Below are 18,135 nucleotides of genomic sequence, written 5' to 3' on the forward strand. Positions count from 1 at the left end.
GGGGGGGGAGTTGATTTATAAGTGGGGAACTAATTGTGGGTGCAAGAACAGGTCATTCAACTGAAGCCTCATCAAGCCAATGGATGATTTACAGCCTCCTGAAGATTTTTTCACCCTTTCACCTGAACCTTGACAGCAGTGAAGTAGTCTCTAATTGATGAGCTCAGTGGGCCATGGTTAGCTGAATGTGTGCCCTGAATGTATGGTTAGGACATGTCTTGAAACCATTTTCTGTTATGTGGATGGCATAGGTTTTTTTTGTTGACGACTGCAAGTTATGAGTTTGTTTGCCATTTTTGGGAAATGGAAATAAAACTGTGGCCTTGCCCTTCCAACTAAGTCACGTTTTAGTGCATTTTATTAGGGCATGAAATGGGCAAGGTGTATTACTTGGAGTATTGCTATGCCTTTGCTTCTCACTTCTCAAGAACTATCTTCAGTGCAGAATCCCCTACACAATACCTATAGAGCTGTCTATATAACAGTCGTACTGTCTCCTCTGTTGGAGCAATAGTATGATGTCCCATGTACGGGATATTAAGAGGGGCAAAGCGAATTCTCTTTATTGGTAATAAGGTACAAAGAAGCCAATGTAATGTTTGGCAGCAAACATTAGAAATTGGCCAGCAGCAGGAAACAATGTGTAGCACCTTTACAGTGCCGGAACTCTGGAATAGGCTGCAAACTTTGAGACACAATGCAGCAAACATGAAAAGTGGCACCTTTCCCATACTTCCCAATAGGCATGAGGTTCACGTTCGCCACCGAGCTGGGTTCGAGTTGAACTTTACATGGTCGCTCAAAGGGTGAACCTATGGGCAAGTTCACCCAGGCACCGACAGCGAACTCTATAATACTTTGCCTGACCTCCCAACTCTGGTCAGGTGAAGAATTATGGTCAAATTAAAAATGTGCCGGCCCCCTCCCTATAAAAGTCAGCTCTCCCAGCATCTTTTTGTTAGTGTGTGTTGGAGTTAGTCAGTGGCAGCTGACAGCTTTATGAGGGAGAAACTGTTTGTGTTACCTGTACAGTACTTGTACAGTGCTAGTAGTGTGTTAGACCTACACTTGAGGTGAGCGTAGGGCGGTGTATGGCTGCATAGTCCCATAGAGAAGGACGGGGGCTGCGTACTAACCACACGCATCACCTGTCCTTCCCGGGAGCTGAGCGATACGGCCGTTTCTAGTGTGAATGAACCCTTATGGCTCCTAGATTAAGCAGAGTAAACCTTTCCGGGACAAAGTGTTTCTCTCCCGGGCGTCCGGGAGCCGCTATCTAATAGCGGGAGACTCCCGGAATGTCCGGGAGAGTTGGGATGTCTGCAGTGTTCCCTTTGTAAAACGGAAAGCATTTATGTAATTTCTTCCATCATCTATTCACAAAATAAAGGGTTTATCTCTCGTTTAGCCGTCGTTGTACCGCGTATTGTAACAAAAATGGTGGGGAGATGGACGTGTAGTTCTGTAGCACCCCCAGCAAAAAAAATCTTGGTTCTGGGGCCATTACAAATGATGGTGTTCTACTCCACTCATGGGTTCTCAGTAGGGATGCACCGATACCGGTATTTTGGTACAGAGTACGAGTACTGATAATTTTTTTCCGGTACTCGCCGATACCAATTACCGAGTAACGGAAGTCCCATTCAGGAAGTCAGGTGGCGTGTAATGACTCGCCACCTGGCTTCCTGATTAGCCGAGAAGCCGGGCAGCGTGTAAAGAGTCGCCACCCGGCTTCCCGATTAACAAGAAAGTCCCCTCTTACCTTAGTATGTGCAGCCTGTCATCCCCCGAGGCCTCTCTAACGAGAACGCGGCCTTCGTCCGGTACCCAGCCAGAGCCGTCTAGCCGGCCAATCAGGAAGCCGGGCGCCGTGTAATGACGCGACGCCCTGCTTTCTGATTGGCCGGGAGGCCGGCTCCATGCTCTCTTGTCATGAGATGACAGTTCTCAGTAATGGGGAAATAAACATATAGCTGAGAAACTCAACTGTGACACCTTTTATTATAGCCGTGTGGGAGGGGCAAAGGCAAAAACTACTGTAGTGGATTCCAAAGATTTAGAAATCGAATTTTTTGGTCAGCTCTTAAGTGGTATATCCAGGCATTACCCAAATTTAAAGTGGACCTTCCGGGCAGGAAGCCCAATTACTATTAGCTCAGTTTCTATGATTCATGGCAGCAGCATTTCTTTACCTGAAGAAGAAATCAATGTATGCATGGAGTGAAACACAGAGAGGCCCGGATAGAGATCTGTAGTCCAGCAGGCAGGGCTGACAACGCTACTGTCAGGAAGCCAGGCTTGGCCCTTACGATCAGAATTCTGCACGAGCACCTGCGCATGTGCGTGTTCATAGTTGGCGTGCATCTCACGGCGTGTGCGCTGACGTGCGCATGCCCGTGTTGCGGATTTTCACGCTAAACGGACCATTTAAGGCTGTGACATTACAACCTCCAGTGCTGACTAGTCTTCAGCTGTTTCCTGTTCCTGTAACCTGAACCCAGCATCTTGACTCTGATCTCCTGGTGTTTGACCCGTATCCATTCTGCTGCTCTTCTGGATCCCCTCGACCTCGGCTTGTTTTCTGACTATGCTCCTGTCTGCTGCTCTGTCCCTCGCTGTCCACAAGTTGCTGATCCTGTCAGTCCCTGACTACGCCTTGTCTACTGTCCTGGTACCTCGCTGCTCGACTGTTACGGATCTTGCTTGTCTTGGACTTCGCTGCTACAGGCACTCGTGCCTTCCCTGTCCTAGTGCACCTGTTCCACCTCCAGGGGTTCTCGGACTTGAGCTGCAAGAGAGGCCTTCCTCGTCAACTCAAACTCCTCTAAGGTACGTGGTTTCTGACAGCAACCAGTGGCGTAACAATCACCATAGCGACCCAATCGGCTGCTATGGGGCCCGGGGCACAGTGGGGCCCGGCCAGATGCCATGCGGGCTGCCTGGGTTGCTATGGGATCCTCTGCTGGCGGCTGTCACTGGTGGCTGGAGACGAACACGCCGCTGTTCAGATCACTGACAGTAATCTGTGCAGCGGCGCGTTCCTCTCCACAGAGTCAATGAGAGCCAGCAGCAGCGGTGGAGCCCGTGGTCGGCAGCAGGGGAGGAGGCGGGGCCCGGTGACGAAGAAGGAGTCGGGCCCGGCGACGGAGGAGGAGGCGGGGCCCATCAGCGACCGTGGACAAAGAGGAGGCGGACAGGTAAGGAGTGCGACCTGCCCACCTGAGGGTGACCCTGCAGAGCCCACCGTAGAGAGTCTATTATGGGCTCTGCAAGTTCACCCTCAGGTGGGATCTCGAGTGGGCTCTGCAAGGGGTATAACTAGAAATCACGGGGCCCCATACAAAATTTTGCTATGGGGCCCCGTGATTTCTAGTTACGCCCCTGACAGCAACCCCGAATTTTGGTCCAGCAAAAGCACTGTGTTGTCAGCACGAACAGGAAGTTAGAAGCACAAAGACTTTCGGACAAATCAATCATTTTTCTGTATGTGCAATAGAGCTGCAGCTAACGATTATTTTCAAAATCGATTAGTTAGCCGATTATTAAGTTCGATTAATCGGTTAATCGGATAAACAATAAAATACATTTTAAAAAATGGCTCCAGTGAAACATATTTAAAGGGATATACCACGGGTAAGTGTGAATGTACTGGGGAAATCTGTATCTGTATCATACATGTTAAGTCTTACCTTGCACCATGGTGACTTTCTGGAGAATCTCCCCGTGTCTGGTATCCACCAATTTCATTTCCTCCATGATCATGGACAGATTCCGAACATCAAAATCTAGCTGAACATTCATCACGCTGAACCTCTCTCTGAGAAAATCTGCGGTGTCCTGCACCAGGCTGACCGACTTGTTGAGAACGTACAACTCCTCAGCGTGCGAGTGGAAGCCGTGGGTGCAAGAAAGTCGCACGTCGTCAAGATATTTCAACATACTGTGCACGTGGTTATCGGTTGCATTGATATTGGTGAATATGGTGCCAATTTCCGTTTCATGGGAGAACATCCTGCCCTCCAGGCTCTCGAAGCGCTCAACTGTCCTATTTTGGGTGTACTTTGAATGGTACTGGAGGTCGGCCATGTTTTCCTCATGGTCATCAACGAAAGCTGTGATGTTGTCCAGTTGCAGCTGAAGGCCCATCACTTGTAGGACCAGATCGTGCATGACCTCCGTGTTAAGGGTGATGCGCTGCGCGGTGGCAGCGATGCTACTCTGGATGCTTCTCACCAAGTCGATGGTTTTGACCGAAGTTGATTTAAACCCTCCGAAAACTTTGCTGTAATTCTGCCAGTCAGACACAATTTTTTGCAACGTTAGCGTCTCCTCGTCGGTTTTCCTTTGGATGACTTGTATCCAGTCCGACGTCTGACCCAAGGTGAAATTGATCTGCTGTACGGCAGCGGTAATGTCATAGCGCTCCTGGACCAAGTTCTTCACCGAGGTCTCCAAGTCCGTCGCTGCGGTCTGCCACCCTTTAACCTGGGACAGGAAAGTTCCTAAAGTCTGATTGACCTGGAGGAGGGAGAAGTTGCTTCTCTCGACCTGGTTATCTAGCTTGTCATTGGCTGACAGGAGGGACTGATGGTTTTTGGATGACTCGACCAACTGCGCCTCCTGGGCCAAAAGCATCTTCTGGATCTCTTCCAGTTCCCCGTGAAGTTTCCTGATTTCCTGACCCAGGAAGGTGGCGTCATGGCAGTGCGAGCAGTTCCCGACGGATTTCATGTCTGATGACCAAGAGAAATGAGTTGGTGAAATGGGAGGAGAGAAATAAAGTCATTAAATGATCTCTAATGGCACAAATGCAAATAACAGTCAACATGCCATAGGGCTGAGCACAGGGACTCTCTATTCGTCATAAACACATCCATGATTAATGTTAATGGACGTTTGATGCCATTGGAAAATTTGCTGTAGGAAGTTATGTCACATGGTCACATGGTTAGGATGGGGCGCTCAGGGACAACCGGCCTTAAAGCGGAACTGAACCCACCAATGTAACTTACTAAAAGAAAGCCCAGAGCCCAGTAAATCACGCCAATGTTATATTCTGGAGCAGGGGGTAGCCAAACTCCGGCCCCAATGGACGTTTGATGCCATTGGAAAATTTGCTGTAGGAAGTTATGTCACGTGGTCATTTTCGGATGGGGCGCTCAGGGACAACCGGCCTTAAAGCAGAACTGAACCCACCTATGTAACTTAACAACAGAAAACCCAAAGACCAAATGTTAGTAAATCACACCAATGTTATATTCTGGAGCAGGGGTAGCCAAACTCTGGCCCTCCAGCTGTGGTGAAACTACAAATCCCATGAGGCATCTCCCTCTCTGGGAGTCATGTCTGTGGCTGTGAGAATCTCGCAATGCCTCATGGGATTTGTGGGTCCACCAGAGCTGGAGGGATGGAGTTTGCCTACCCCTTTTCTGGAGGGTATTCATTTACATTCTGCCTACTAGAGCATGCGCGGTGTACGCTGAACTCAACGTGTGCCTCGATTGGTGATAACTGTGCTACGTGCTTATGTCAGCTCTCAACTGAATGTCCAATCCTTGAAGACCTAAAAATGGCGGCTCAAATGTGCAGCATGATGGCAACTGCAGATCCAAATAGAGGCCAAGATGGGGCTGTCCTAAGAGTATAGGAGGATTGGGGGGTTTAGTTCCACTTGTGTGTCTACCCAGTACATATTTTTAGTTCTGGACAAAGTGGGGAAAAATCAGAACCCATGTTGGACCTCTACTGCCATCCCAGGCTTGCTCTTAAGCCGACCATACACACATAAAATCTTCATGTCGGGATCCGTCCCGGCTGCGGCGTCACAGTATATATACTGAGCTTTGGGCTGGGCTGGTTTATGTCCTCCCGTGACCCTTAGGCCCCGTTCACATATAGCGAATTGTCGCATTCCTTCCCCATCTATCCCAAAAAAAAAAATTAAAAAGTTATTGGCTAGACACACATGTTAATTTGTCGTTAATTTCCCAATTCTGTGTTCTTAAATGTCAACTCCCCTGAACACCTTTCTATCGGATTTGCATAGGGTCTAAAATGGTTAGAAACTCTTTGTTGGTTTTGGTGTTCCCATTTGGGAGATTTCTCTTCACTTCCTGTCTATTTACCGGGCACAGAAAGCGTCGGGGAAATCTCCACAAAACAAACACAGACAGCAAGACATCTCTGCCTTCAGTCTGCCTCTCTCTGATTGAAACTCTATATAGATTGAGTTTTAGCTACTGGGCTCTGTAAACAACCATTGTGTAGTTATTGATAAACTAGCAAGCCTAAAAAATAGCCTGGAGCTCCGAACCTGTAACAAAAAAAAAATCCTTTTCTTTTTATTTTTTAGCCCTAAAAAAGAAGACAAAAATTACAAAAACCACAACGCAAAGGTCTGACCCTTCCCAACTGTTGTCTAACTAAATTCTGGCTGCTGTTGGGTTGAATATATATAATGATCACCTACAGAGTACATATTACAATCATTGCTTACAGAGACTCTGTACATGTTCATATACACAGAGGAGGGGCGGTTGCAGACTAGGTTAGGTTGGTACTGGACGTTATAGAGATTATCTTTGGGCAAAGCTCCTTCCTCTCCCTTCCTGGTCCCTGGTCACCTTAGTGCTTACTGGTCATTTTAATCCACTCCAAACTGGTCCTCTTAGTCCATATTGGTAATTTTAGTCTGTACTGGTCCTCTTAGTCCGTACTGGTCCTCTTAGTCCGTACTGGTCCTCTTAGTCCGTACTGGTCCTCTTAGTCCGTACTGGTCCTTTTAGTCTGTACTGGTCATCTTAGTCCGTACTGGTCCTCTTAGTCCGTACTGGTCCCCTTAGTCCGTACTGGTCCACTTAGTCCCTACTGGTCCTCTTAGTCCGTACTGGTCATCTTAGTCCGTACTGGTCATCTTAGTCCGTACTGGTCCTCTTAGTCCGTACTGGTCATCTTAGTCCGTACTGGTCCTCTTAGTCCGTACTGGTCCTCTTAGTCAGTACTGGTCCTCTTAGTCCATACTGGTCATTTTAGTCCGTACTGGTCCTCTTAGTCCGTACTGGTCCTCTTAGTCCATACTGGTCATCTTAGTCAGTACTGGTCATCTTAGTCCGTACTGGTCCTCTTAGTCCGTACTGGTCCACTTAGTCCCTACTGGTCATCTTAGTCCGTACTGGTCATCTTAGTCCGTACTGGTCCTCTTAGTCCGTACTGGTCATCTTAGTCCGTACTGGTCATCTTAGTCCGTACTGGTCATCTTAGTCCGTACTGGTCATCTTAGTCCGTAATGGTCCTCTTAGTACGTACTGGTCATCTTAGTCCGTAATGGTCCTCATAATCAGTACTGGCCATTAGAATTGGATATTTGGAAATTCGGCCGAAATTCATGAAACTTTTTTTGGGATTTGTTCAAATTCTAAAATTCGAATGTATCCAAAATTTGAATTGGGAAACTCGGATGTATCTGAACGGAGAGAAATGAATCCAAATTTCAATTCGAAGGAAAACAAAACCTACATGCCTATCAAATACAATGCAGGGCCCCCGTTGGGATTGTCTACAAGCGGGAGTGTGGAGGAGACAAGTTCAGTTTTCACCCCTGGGGGAGCGGGGATCAGGTGAGTCAAACTGCTTTCCTCATGTACCCCTAGACCAGGGGCGTAACTAGAAATCACAGGGCCCCATAGCAAAATTTTGTATGGGGCCCTGTGACTTCTAGTTATGCCCCTTGCAGAGCCCACCTGATATACCAAACAGCCCACCTGAGAGTGACCCTGCAGAACCCACCATAGGCTCTCTATGGTGGGCTCTGCAGGGTCACCCTCAGGTGGGCTGGTCACACTCCTTACCTGTCCGCCTCTTCCTCCTGCACGATCGCTGATGGGCCCCGCCTCCTCCTCCGTCGCCGGGCCCGCCTCCTTCTCCGTCACAGGGCCCCGCCTCCTCCACTGCTGCCGACCAAGGGCCCCGCCTCCTCCTCCACTGCCGGGCAAAGCCTGCTCCACCGCCGCTGCTAACTCTCATTAACTCCGCAGCGGCTGTGAGAAGGACGCGCTGCGGCACAGATTACGGTCAGTGATCTGAACAGCAGCGCATTCTTCTCACAGCCGCCAGTGAAAGCCACCAGCAGAGGATGCCATAGCGAAACCAGGCGGCCCGCACGGCATCTGGCCGGGCCCCATGGCGATTGTTACACCACTGCCCTAGACCTAAACCAGCATTTAACCCTTGCAGTGCAGGAGCAGCCCCACTACTTTGGTTGTCCCCAGAGATGGGCGTTGGGGTTATCTCACCCCTTCCGATGTGACCAGTCATGATGGGAGTTCTTCTTACGTCCCCCTTCAGTCGTCCGGATTGAACCGCGTCCTCTGCAGTCCTCAGACTATTTATTTTCCTAATTACCGATGTTTATTGAATCTCACTCCCGAATATTGTTACAAAGCACAACGCGGGACCTTCTAATGAGCTCATTAACGTCATTATTTCCAGCCGGCCCGTTCCCTGTTTATCCCTCGCCGGCCTCTTGTGGTCGTCCCGCGCTGTCTGAGTCCATTTATAGCTCCCACATGACGCCATGTACAAACAGGATGTGGGATATTCCTGGTCGGAGAGCCCAGTGCTGACAGAACAACGAGGCCTCAGTCTGGACACATTTATGTTCCAAGATGATGTTTAAAGGCAAATTTTAGGGGTTTTGTTTTTGTTTTTTAAACGTGGATCTGTGAATGTTATCACTGGGAAATTAACCTTTTCAGGCTCATTTACAGCATTGAAAACAGAGAGAGAGAGAGAGAGAGTATCGGTTATCAGCCCAAAGCTGGTGTAGGCGACGGGTCAGCCTCCGAGGCAAGGGCGTAACTAGAAATCACAGGGCCCCATAGCAAAATTTTGTATTGGGCCCCGTGATTTCTAGTTATACCCCTTGCCGAGCCCACTTGAGATCCCACCTGAGGGTGACCCTGCAGAGCCCACCATAGACTCTCTACGGTGGGCTCTGCAGGGTCACCCTCAGGTGGGCTGGTCACACTCCTTACCTGTCCGCCTCCTCTTCCTCCACGGTTGCTGATGGGCCCGCCTCCTCTGTCGCAGGGCCCGCCTTCTTCTTCATCACCAGGCCCCGCCTCCTCCCCTGCTGCCAACCACGGGCCCCGCCCCCTCCTCCACTGCCGCGGCTGGCTCTCATTATTGACTCTGTGGAGAGGAACGCGCTGCTGCTGCACAGATTACTGTCAGTGATCTGAACAGTTAGCGTGTTCGTCTTCAGTAGCCAGTGAAAGCCGCCAGCAGAGGATCCCATAGCGACCCAGGCGGCCCGCACGGCATCTGGCCGGGCCCCACTGTGTCGCCTGGGTCGCTATGGTGATTGTTACGCCACTGCTCCGAGGGTTACCTTACATCACTCGGCTGCCAGTTCTACTCTGACAGGGAGAAAATACAACCAAAAAACAGCACAAACAGCAACTCGCAGAGGAAAGACGGTGTTCTATCAAAAGCTCCGACTTGTCGACCTCTCCGGCTGGTGAAGTCACATCCGGTGACCGCCAGTAGATGTACAGCAGATGGAGCTAGTGCGCATGAGCAGAAAAACCTTGTCGAACTGTCTAACTATTGCGCCTGCGCGGCTAGCGGCTCATCGGATTCTGTAACCTAGGACAAACTTATATCTGTCCTAGGTTATAGAAGCCGACAGCTGCGCAGGCGCAGTGGCAACTGTGGTTGTAGAAAGCATTGTGCGGCCGCGTAACATAATGTAACCTTTGTCTAGGTTATAGAATCCCATGAGGCAATAACCACTGCGCCTGCGCAGCTGTCGGCTTCTATAACCTGGGACAAATATAACTGCAGTAGGTTATAGAAGTGGATACCGTGTTTCCCCGAAAATAAGACCTAGCACTATCATCAGGGATTTCTGTAATATACGCTCAGGCGCTGTGGCAATAGGTAGACAATTCGACAAGGATTTCCCGGGCATGCGCACCAGCGCCATCTGCTGTATATCTCCTACTGGCGGGCACGGGATGTGACGTCACCAGTTGGAGCGGTCGACAAGTTGGAACTTTTCGATAGAACAACGGCGCTGTTATAAGATCGGAGGTCCGGATGCTTTCCCGACTGGCTCCCTCGAAGTGATCATACCTGTGCAGGATTACTTATGAAAGGCTCGCACCCAGGGAAGGATTTCCCACAAGGCCAACCGTAGCCCGGCCGGCAGGGAGCTGAGGGGGCGGCAGGAATTCCTATCGCCGTGGGCACCCAGGCTTCCTCGTCCTCTCTGGTCGTGAAGGGGTTAAAGCGGGCCGAGTTTCGCTCGTCGTTCAGGGTTCAGTGCGTTCTGCTCGGCGGGGAAGGATCGCAGCTGCGCGCAGAGGAAATCATTTTCTTCACAATTATAACTAACGGTCAATATCTGACAGCTATTAGGTCACCCCCTCCGGAGGATTGCACCGCGAGGGCCAAGTACAGACTCAGCCCAATAAACATGTTTACGGCGGCAGTGCGGTGCGATGTTTCCAGGGAAGGGAGGAAGTCCGTCTGTCGCAGGGGACCAGATCCCAGTCATTGTTAAAGGGGAACTACAGCTCATACCGCCCGGATTTCATGGTGTGACAATACCAAAGATACCGCATTACCCGGTGTCTTGTTAAAGCCGGACTCCGGGCCAGCGGCTGAGACATGTGAACTGCTTTAGCTGCCGGAATATTTGTAATTCTGTTTGGCCAGTCTCATCGTTTGCTCAACCTTGCCATAATGTATACATCAGGGGGCGGCACTAACAATCTGCTGCTCCACAGCTTCCTGTGTCCCTTTTATACCTCCAGCCTGCTCAGTGGACTATGAATGGTCAGGATCAGCTTCTACATCCCGGACTGAGATGCCGGATCAAAGATAATGCAGTCATGCCAATGACCGTGCTGGGTGGGTGTTTTGTGTACATTGCAGGGTGGTCACAGGGGGAGGGGAGACTGAGGAAATGCTTCTTCCTGCCTGCAGCAGACTGATCACCGGGGGAGGGGAGACTGAGGAAATGCTTCCTCCAGCCTGCAGCAGACTGATGGCGTCATCTCAGCCCGGGCATAATTATTGACTGGAGCTCAAGGAGGACTTTCAATAATACAACGTTCAACTGATTTGAACAAATGACACTGCAGCCTCATATTGGGTCCGGAATCTATTGCTACGGGTCACGGAATGTTCCACTTTAAGAAAAGGAAGCCTGAAGGAGAAACAATGTGCAATACAGACATGAGGCTGCGTTTTCATAATATACCTATGCCAAGGAAGGGGGAGGAGCAAGGGTGATGTAACTAGGCGTTGTGTCTGATTGATCGCCCACTATGGGAGGGGCTTAACAAGGGTGATGGAACCAGGAGTTGTGTCTGATTGGTCGCCCACTATGGGGGGGGGGACTTAACAAGGGTGATGGAACCAGGAGTTGTGTCTGATTGGTCGCCCACTATGGGGGGGGGGGACTTAACAAGGGTGATGGAACCAGGAGTTGTGTCTGATTGGTCATGCACTATACCACCCAACTGTCCCTCTTCTGGAACCAAATCCCTCTAGTCCCTCTTTCCTCCACAGTTGTCCCTCTATTTGGTCTTATGTACATCTATGAGAAGGTTCTATTCTATTGAACTACCAAAAGTGTTATTCTGCACCAAAACCTTCATCTTATCTCCTAATTATCTTGTTTGCTCCGAAAATCCAATACAAAGGAAAAGTAATGGTGAAAAACAAACAATTCTGGGATCAACCAATCATTTTTGGCCTAAAATTCCTAATGGTCCTCAGGGGTGTGTCCATTGCCCAAATGCATTGTGCAGGAAGGTGTCCCTCTATCTCCTCTCAGAGAGCTGGGAGGTATGTATTCACTAAAGGAAGAACGGTTCACATCAGCCTGACCCAAAGATACAAAAGTTGTCGCCCAAATCAGGCCGAAGTCACGGGTCCTGTCTCTGGAGGATCTCACAAACTCTCTGCTCGGAGGGAAATATTTACCGAGTTCCTGGAGGTCAACTTGCACCGAGACAATCTTCTTCTCGTAACTGGACTTTGCCAAGCTGAAGTCATCGTAGAGGGAATTGACTTTCCGAAAAACTGCGGGGAAATCATGGAAATTCCAGAGTCACTTTGAGGGAATCGTATGAAAAGGTTGTTGTTATAAGACGTTCTCATTCCTATCTGCAGAAGGTTGGGAGTTTAAGTCATACACTTTATTGGCTGACTGATTCACACTCTCCTGATACTCAACATCATCAAGGACGGCACACTTGAAGGGTTATTCACAGAGGAGCCGAAGGATCCAACAGTAGCTTCAGCTGATCCTTCGGCTCTCTTCGGCCGTCCGGAGCCCTTCGGTTCAGTGGGCTGCTGTACGGGCTATTCACTATATTCACTATAGCCCATACAGCAGCTGAAGGCGGCCGTGCCGAAGGCATATGCATATCGGCTCCTCTGAACCTAAGTGTCAGCAGAAGCGGGAAGGACGGCCTTTGCCGCCCCGCAAATGACAGCTGGGTGGAGCCAGCCGTGATCTCATGGCTGGCTCCGCCCAGTTGTAATGACAGATCAGCGTCCCCAAATGACCCGGGGACGCTGATCTGTCATTAAACAATAACAACTGGGCCGTGACGTCGTGGCCGGCTCCGCCCAGTTGTTATTCATTGGCCGGGACCTGCTAGAAGACCTGCTAGAAGACTCTAGCAGGTGCCGGCTAATAGGAAACAGTTGGGCGGAGCTAGCTGTCACTGCTAGCTCCGCCTAATTGTTTGGTTTGTTTTTTAATCTTTATTTTTTTTTTATTTAATATGTATTTACATTTAAAAAAAATATTTTTTTCCACTTTTTTGAAAACTATTTTCATTGATTTGTTATTCTGGTCGGTACCACGGAGGTACCGAGCAGAGCCGCATGACGCTCGGCAGCATTCGGCTATTCACTGACTGCCGTTCGGCCCCCTATGAGAATTGGGGCGAATGGCAGCGAGCGATCTGCCGGAGCTTCGGCTCAGCCGATCCAGATGTTGAAGTCGAAGTCCTCCTGCACTTCCGCTCAGCAGAGCGTGTTCGGGTCACTTCACTACAGCTCGGCTATCCACTCGGCTGCCTTCGCGCTTTGTGAATAACCCCCTTAGTAGCCGTCATGTTCTCAGCAGCCAGAAGTGTAATGTACATAGAATACCTTCTCTTCATTAAAGGAGAACTATGGGGTTAAGTCTTTTCCCCATAGTTCTCCTTAGGGTAACGGGAGGGCAAAAACTAGCGTCCTCCCGTCACCCTAAGCTCAGTATGTAGGGAGCTACACCTCGCGGTATACTGAGACGCCGCAGCCGGAGCGGATCCCGACAACGATGTCGAGATCCGCCCAGCTGCGTGAGTGACAGCTGGCTCTGCCTATCTAGAGGCAGAGCCAGCTGTACCCGCCCACTCGAACGCCGGTATGTGTTCCCTCACCTCCCGATCTACTGAGCCGACCTGTGACAGTCTCATTGTAGTTAAAAGCACTCCCCTCATAGTTCTCCTTTAACATGCAATTAAAATTGTAATAGAAATACCTCTATTGAGACCCAGTGACCTCATCCCCGGGTCCTCCTGCTGGCCTATTCTCCGTAATAAGATCCGGTGTGGTGGGAGGCTCCTGGAAACATGACAGCACCCTGCCTCAAGCATCACACGAAAGAACACATCCTCGCCACCTCTGCTGACCACTGGGTGCCCATGGCAACCAATCAGCATCTCTCTACAGTTTGCTCAGGTGAGATTTGAAAATGAGAGAGAGACCTCTCTGCAGAGGTTCAACACACACCCTAATAAACATTACACATGCGCACCGGGGGGGGAAAAAACGCTTTCTGACGAAACAAATGAAACCGCACACTGAAAATGCAATTAGCGGCCGGTATGGCAACCGCACGTTCAGCATGTGACGTCACATTAAAAATGCAGAACGAGCGGCGGCCGTCGGCGTGTTCTGCGTTTGCGCGCCGCCACCTTTGAGTGCATTTTGGTATGCACCAAGGTGGCAGCTCCCGTATGTTCGGGCATTGCCATCTTGATGTATACCAAGATATACTCAAAGATGGCGGCATGTCTGCACAGAATGCGCCGGCGGCTAATGCGACCACCGTGCGCTCAGCGTCTGATGTCACACTGAAAATCCAGAACGAGCGTCGGCCACGTCGGCCACTGTGTTGTGGCAGGACCCGTATGTTTGGGCGCCGCCATGTTGGTGTATACCAAGATATACTCAAACCGAATGCCCATGTCTATTAAACACGAAGCTCTCCAACCAGCGAAGCTCTTGCTACCAACTGATTGGCTAGCTCTAGTGCTGGCTCAGCTTGGGGTGTGTTGGACTGGTGCAGAGAGGCCGCTGCTTCCTCACAGAGCAGTATGCTGGCAGTGGACAGGCTTTTCTACTCAGGCTGTGGCTGCCATTTATAAATGAACTGTCAGAGATTGAGGACTGCGTGTGGATGGGATTGAGGACTGCGTGTGGATGGACTTGGAATGTTTTTAGCTACATTGAAGTTCAGTTTTTGGCTTTAAGAAATCTGATCGTTATAAAGATAAAAAAGGAAGTTGTGCGAATAAAGTTATGACGAGTCGGACTTCCTGTATTGCTCTCCAGTGGACGGCCCCTCCTCCCGCATTCCTCCAGGCACCGGCACACATGTGACCGCCGCGGCGTCCTAATGATTTATATCCGCGCTCACGGGCCAGATCACTTTCATTACATTTTGTTGTTAGGAATATCTGGGAGGAGAACGCGGATGACTGGAAGGTCGTCTATTCGTAATGTTTACTTCTCGGATGAGACGTTGTGTCTTCCGTCACAGATGAAGAAACTTCTCGTAAAGTCGCTTCCGGCGAAATCCAATAACAGATTTCAACATATCTTAAAGAACGCCCCTCCCCCCACCCCCCAATGCTGCATTGCTCTGATTTGTGTGCTGCGGGACGTGCGTCCATCCCTCTGCTGTCCTGACAATTACCCTTGGCATGGTGGCGGGAAGCCAAGCTAAGTTTTACAATTGCAATGGAGTCCACCTTCCGCTCTGTGGTTTCATCCCCGCAGAGCTCTGTGGTTTCATCCCCCGCAGATCTCTATGGTTCCATCCCCCGCAGATCTCTATGGTTTCATCCCCCGCAGCAGAGCTCTGTGGTTTCATCCTCCGCAGGGCTCTGCGGTTTCATCCTCCGCAGATCTCTGTGGTTTCATCCCCCGCAGATCTCTATGGTTCCATCCCCCGCAGATCTCTATGGTTTCATCCCCCGCAGCAGAGCTCTGTGGTTTCATCCTCCGCAGGGCTCTGCGGTTTCATCCTCCGCAGATCTCTGTGGTTTCATCCCCCGCAGATCTCTATGGTTCCATCCCCCGCAGATCTCTATGGTTTCATCCCCCGCAGCAGAGCTCTGTGGTTTCATCCTCCGCAGGGCTCTGCGGTTTCATCCTCCGCAGATCTCTGTGGTTTCATCCCCCGCAGATCTCTATGGTTCCATCCCCCGCAGATCTCTATGGTTTCATCCCCCGCAGCAGAGCTCTGTGGTTTCATCCTCCGCAGGGCTCTGCGGTTTCATCCTCCGCAGATCTCTGTGGTTTCATCCCCCGCAGATCTCTATGGTTCCATCCCCCGCAGATCTCTATGGTTTCATCCCCCGCAGCAGAGCTCTGTGGTTTCATCCTCCGCAGGGCTCTGCGGTTTCATCCTCCGCAGATCTCTGTGGTTTCATCCCCCGCAGATCTCTATGGTTCCATCCCCCGCAGATCTCTATGGTTTCATCCCCCGCAGCAGAGCTCTGTGGTTTCATCCTCCGCAGGGCTCTGCGGTTTCATCCTCCGCAGATCTCTGTGGTTTCATCCCCCGCAGATCTCTATGGTTCCATCCCCCGCAGATCTCTATGGTTTCATCCCCCGCAGCAGAGCTCTGTGGTTTCATCCTCCGCAGGGCTCTGCGGTTTCATCCTCCGCAGATCTCTGTGGTTTCATCCCCCGCAGATCTCTATGGTTTCATCCCCCGCAGCAGAGCTCTGTGGTTTCATCCTCCGCAGAGCTCTGTGGTTTCATCCCCCGCAGAGCTCTGTGGTTTCATCCTCCGCAGGGCTCTGCGGTTTCATCCTCCGCAGATCTCTGTGGTTTCATCCCCCGCAGGGCTCTGTGGTTTCATCCCCCGCAGAGCTCTGTGGTTTCCTCCCCCACAGAGCTCTGTGGTTTCCTCCCCCACAGAGCTCTGTGGTTTCCTCCCCCGCAGGGCTCTGTGGTTTCATCCCCCGCAGAGCTCTGTGGTTTCCTCCCCCGCAGAGCTCTGTGGTTTCATCCCCGCAGGGCTCTGTGGTTTCATCCCTCGCAGATCTCCGTGGTTTCATCCCCCGCAGAGCTCTGTGGTTTCATCCCTTGCAGATCTCCGTGGTTTCATCCCCCGCAGAGCTCTGTGGTTTCATCCACCGCAGGACTCTGTGATTTCATCCCTTGCAGAGCTCTGTGGTTTCATCCCCCGCAGAGCTCTGTAGTTTCATCCTTCGCAGAGCTCTGTGGTTGCATCCCCCCGCAAATCTCTGTAGTTTCATCCCTTGCAGAGCTCTGTGGTTTCATCCCCCCGCAGATCTCTGTGGTTTCTTCTCCCCACAGAGCTCTGTGGTTTCATCCTCTGCAGGGCTCTGTGATTTCATCCCCCGCAGAGCTCTGTGGTCTCATCCCCCGCAGGGCTCTGTGATTTCATCCCCCCGCAAATCTCTGTGGTCTCATCCCCTGCATAATAAAGCACAGAGCAAGGTGTAAAGAGCTGGACATCTAACAACCAATCAATGTGCTACGTGTTGGTTTGGCTTTAATAAATTGAATTCTGATTGGCTGCTGTGGGTTGCTGGATTTGCTCCTTGCACTGATCAATTCATAGGAGTGACGGGGGAGCGGAGGAGCCCGCATGCCTCCTATGTATTTATATTCAGCTGAAATGGGACATTACTTAAAAATAGCAATCCTATGTGATGATGATGTAATGTGCAAAGCAACATCCGGCCTTTATGTCAGGACAGATGTTTTATTTTATAGCAATATGACTGAGGAATCAGCATTTATCTTCAATCTGAGTGTTTGACTGTGGGGGGACATTAGAGTGTAAGCTCCTCTGTACAGAGACTGATGTGACTGGCTCAGTATTCTCTGTACTGCACTGTGGTATATGGCAGAGCTATATAAATGTATAATAATAGTGTGTGACTGTGGGGGGACATTAGAGTGTAAGCTGCTCTGGTGCAGAGTGAAGAGGATGGTTTTCTCTGGTGAACGCTGACACCCCGGACCTATAACATGGGAAATGCATACATAAAGACAGACACTTTATCTACTCAGTTTCAGGTGGTGACTTGACTGTACCTTAACAGAGACTGATGTGACTGGCTCAGTATTCTCTGTACTGCACTGTGGTATATGGCAGAGCTATATAAATGTATAATAATAGTGTGTGACTGTGGGGGGACATTAGAGTGTAAGCTGCTCTGGTGCAGAGTGAAGAGGATGGTTTTCTCTGGTGAACGCTGACACCCCGGACCTATAACATGGGAAATGCATACATAAAGACAGACACTTTATCTACTCAGTTTCAGGTGGTGACTTGACTGTACCTTACCTAGGGATGCCAGCACAACCACAGCAATGATGAGAATGACCACGAAGCAATAGAGGACTTTCACTGAGATCTGCAGGGACAGGTTCCTCTGACATCTTGCACAGTTGGTCCGGGTCCTACCTTAAAATCAAAAAAAGTAACCCATTATTCTTCATTCTTGGAGGTCTTGAAATAAGGTTGAGGCCTCCAGCAAAGGTCTAAAGCAGCCAGATTTGACTGCCGTCATCATGCAGTTAGGTATAGTACCACATATGACCATACGTTTGTGGACACCTTACCACTGCAATTACCTATTTGGTCAAAATTTGTGGACCCCCCCTTCCAAATTATTGAGCTCAAGTGCCTCCAGTGAAGTTCCTATTAATAGCACATCATACAAAGACATTGTAGACAATTGAACTCTTCCAACTTTGTGGTAAGTCTGGTTACGTTTTTGCTTCTTCATGATTGTCCCCTGTGTACAAAGCCAAAAGTTTGGTGTGGAAGAACTCGAGTGGCTTGCACAGAGTCCT

At 50.1% G+C, this 18,135-nt stretch overlaps 1 protein-coding gene across 2 annotated transcripts in view; it reads right to left on the reverse strand.

Annotated features, from left to right (window-relative positions):
* SCARA3 (scavenger receptor class A member 3) overlaps window positions 1-18,135 on the reverse strand; it is a 45,590-nt gene that overhangs the window by 9,073 nt on the left and 18,382 nt on the right. For both annotated transcript variants that reach the window (XM_018569865.1, XM_018569864.1), the window contains exons 3-5: window positions 17,624-17,743; window positions 11,995-12,093; window positions 3,690-4,733 (exon numbers count right to left, since the gene is read on the reverse strand). In XM_018569865.1, coding sequence (XP_018425367.1) covers window positions 3,690-4,733; window positions 11,995-12,093; window positions 17,624-17,743 — 1,263 coding nt within the window. The remainder of the gene's footprint in view (window positions 1-3,689; window positions 4,734-11,994; window positions 12,094-17,623; window positions 17,744-18,135) is intronic.

The sequence above is a fragment of the Nanorana parkeri genome, unplaced genomic scaffold (genome assembly GCF_000935625.1).
Source record: "Nanorana parkeri isolate BGI_ZX_2015 unplaced genomic scaffold, ASM93562v1 scaffold1413, whole genome shotgun sequence".
Taxonomy (NCBI): domain Eukaryota; kingdom Metazoa; phylum Chordata; class Amphibia; order Anura; family Dicroglossidae; genus Nanorana; species Nanorana parkeri.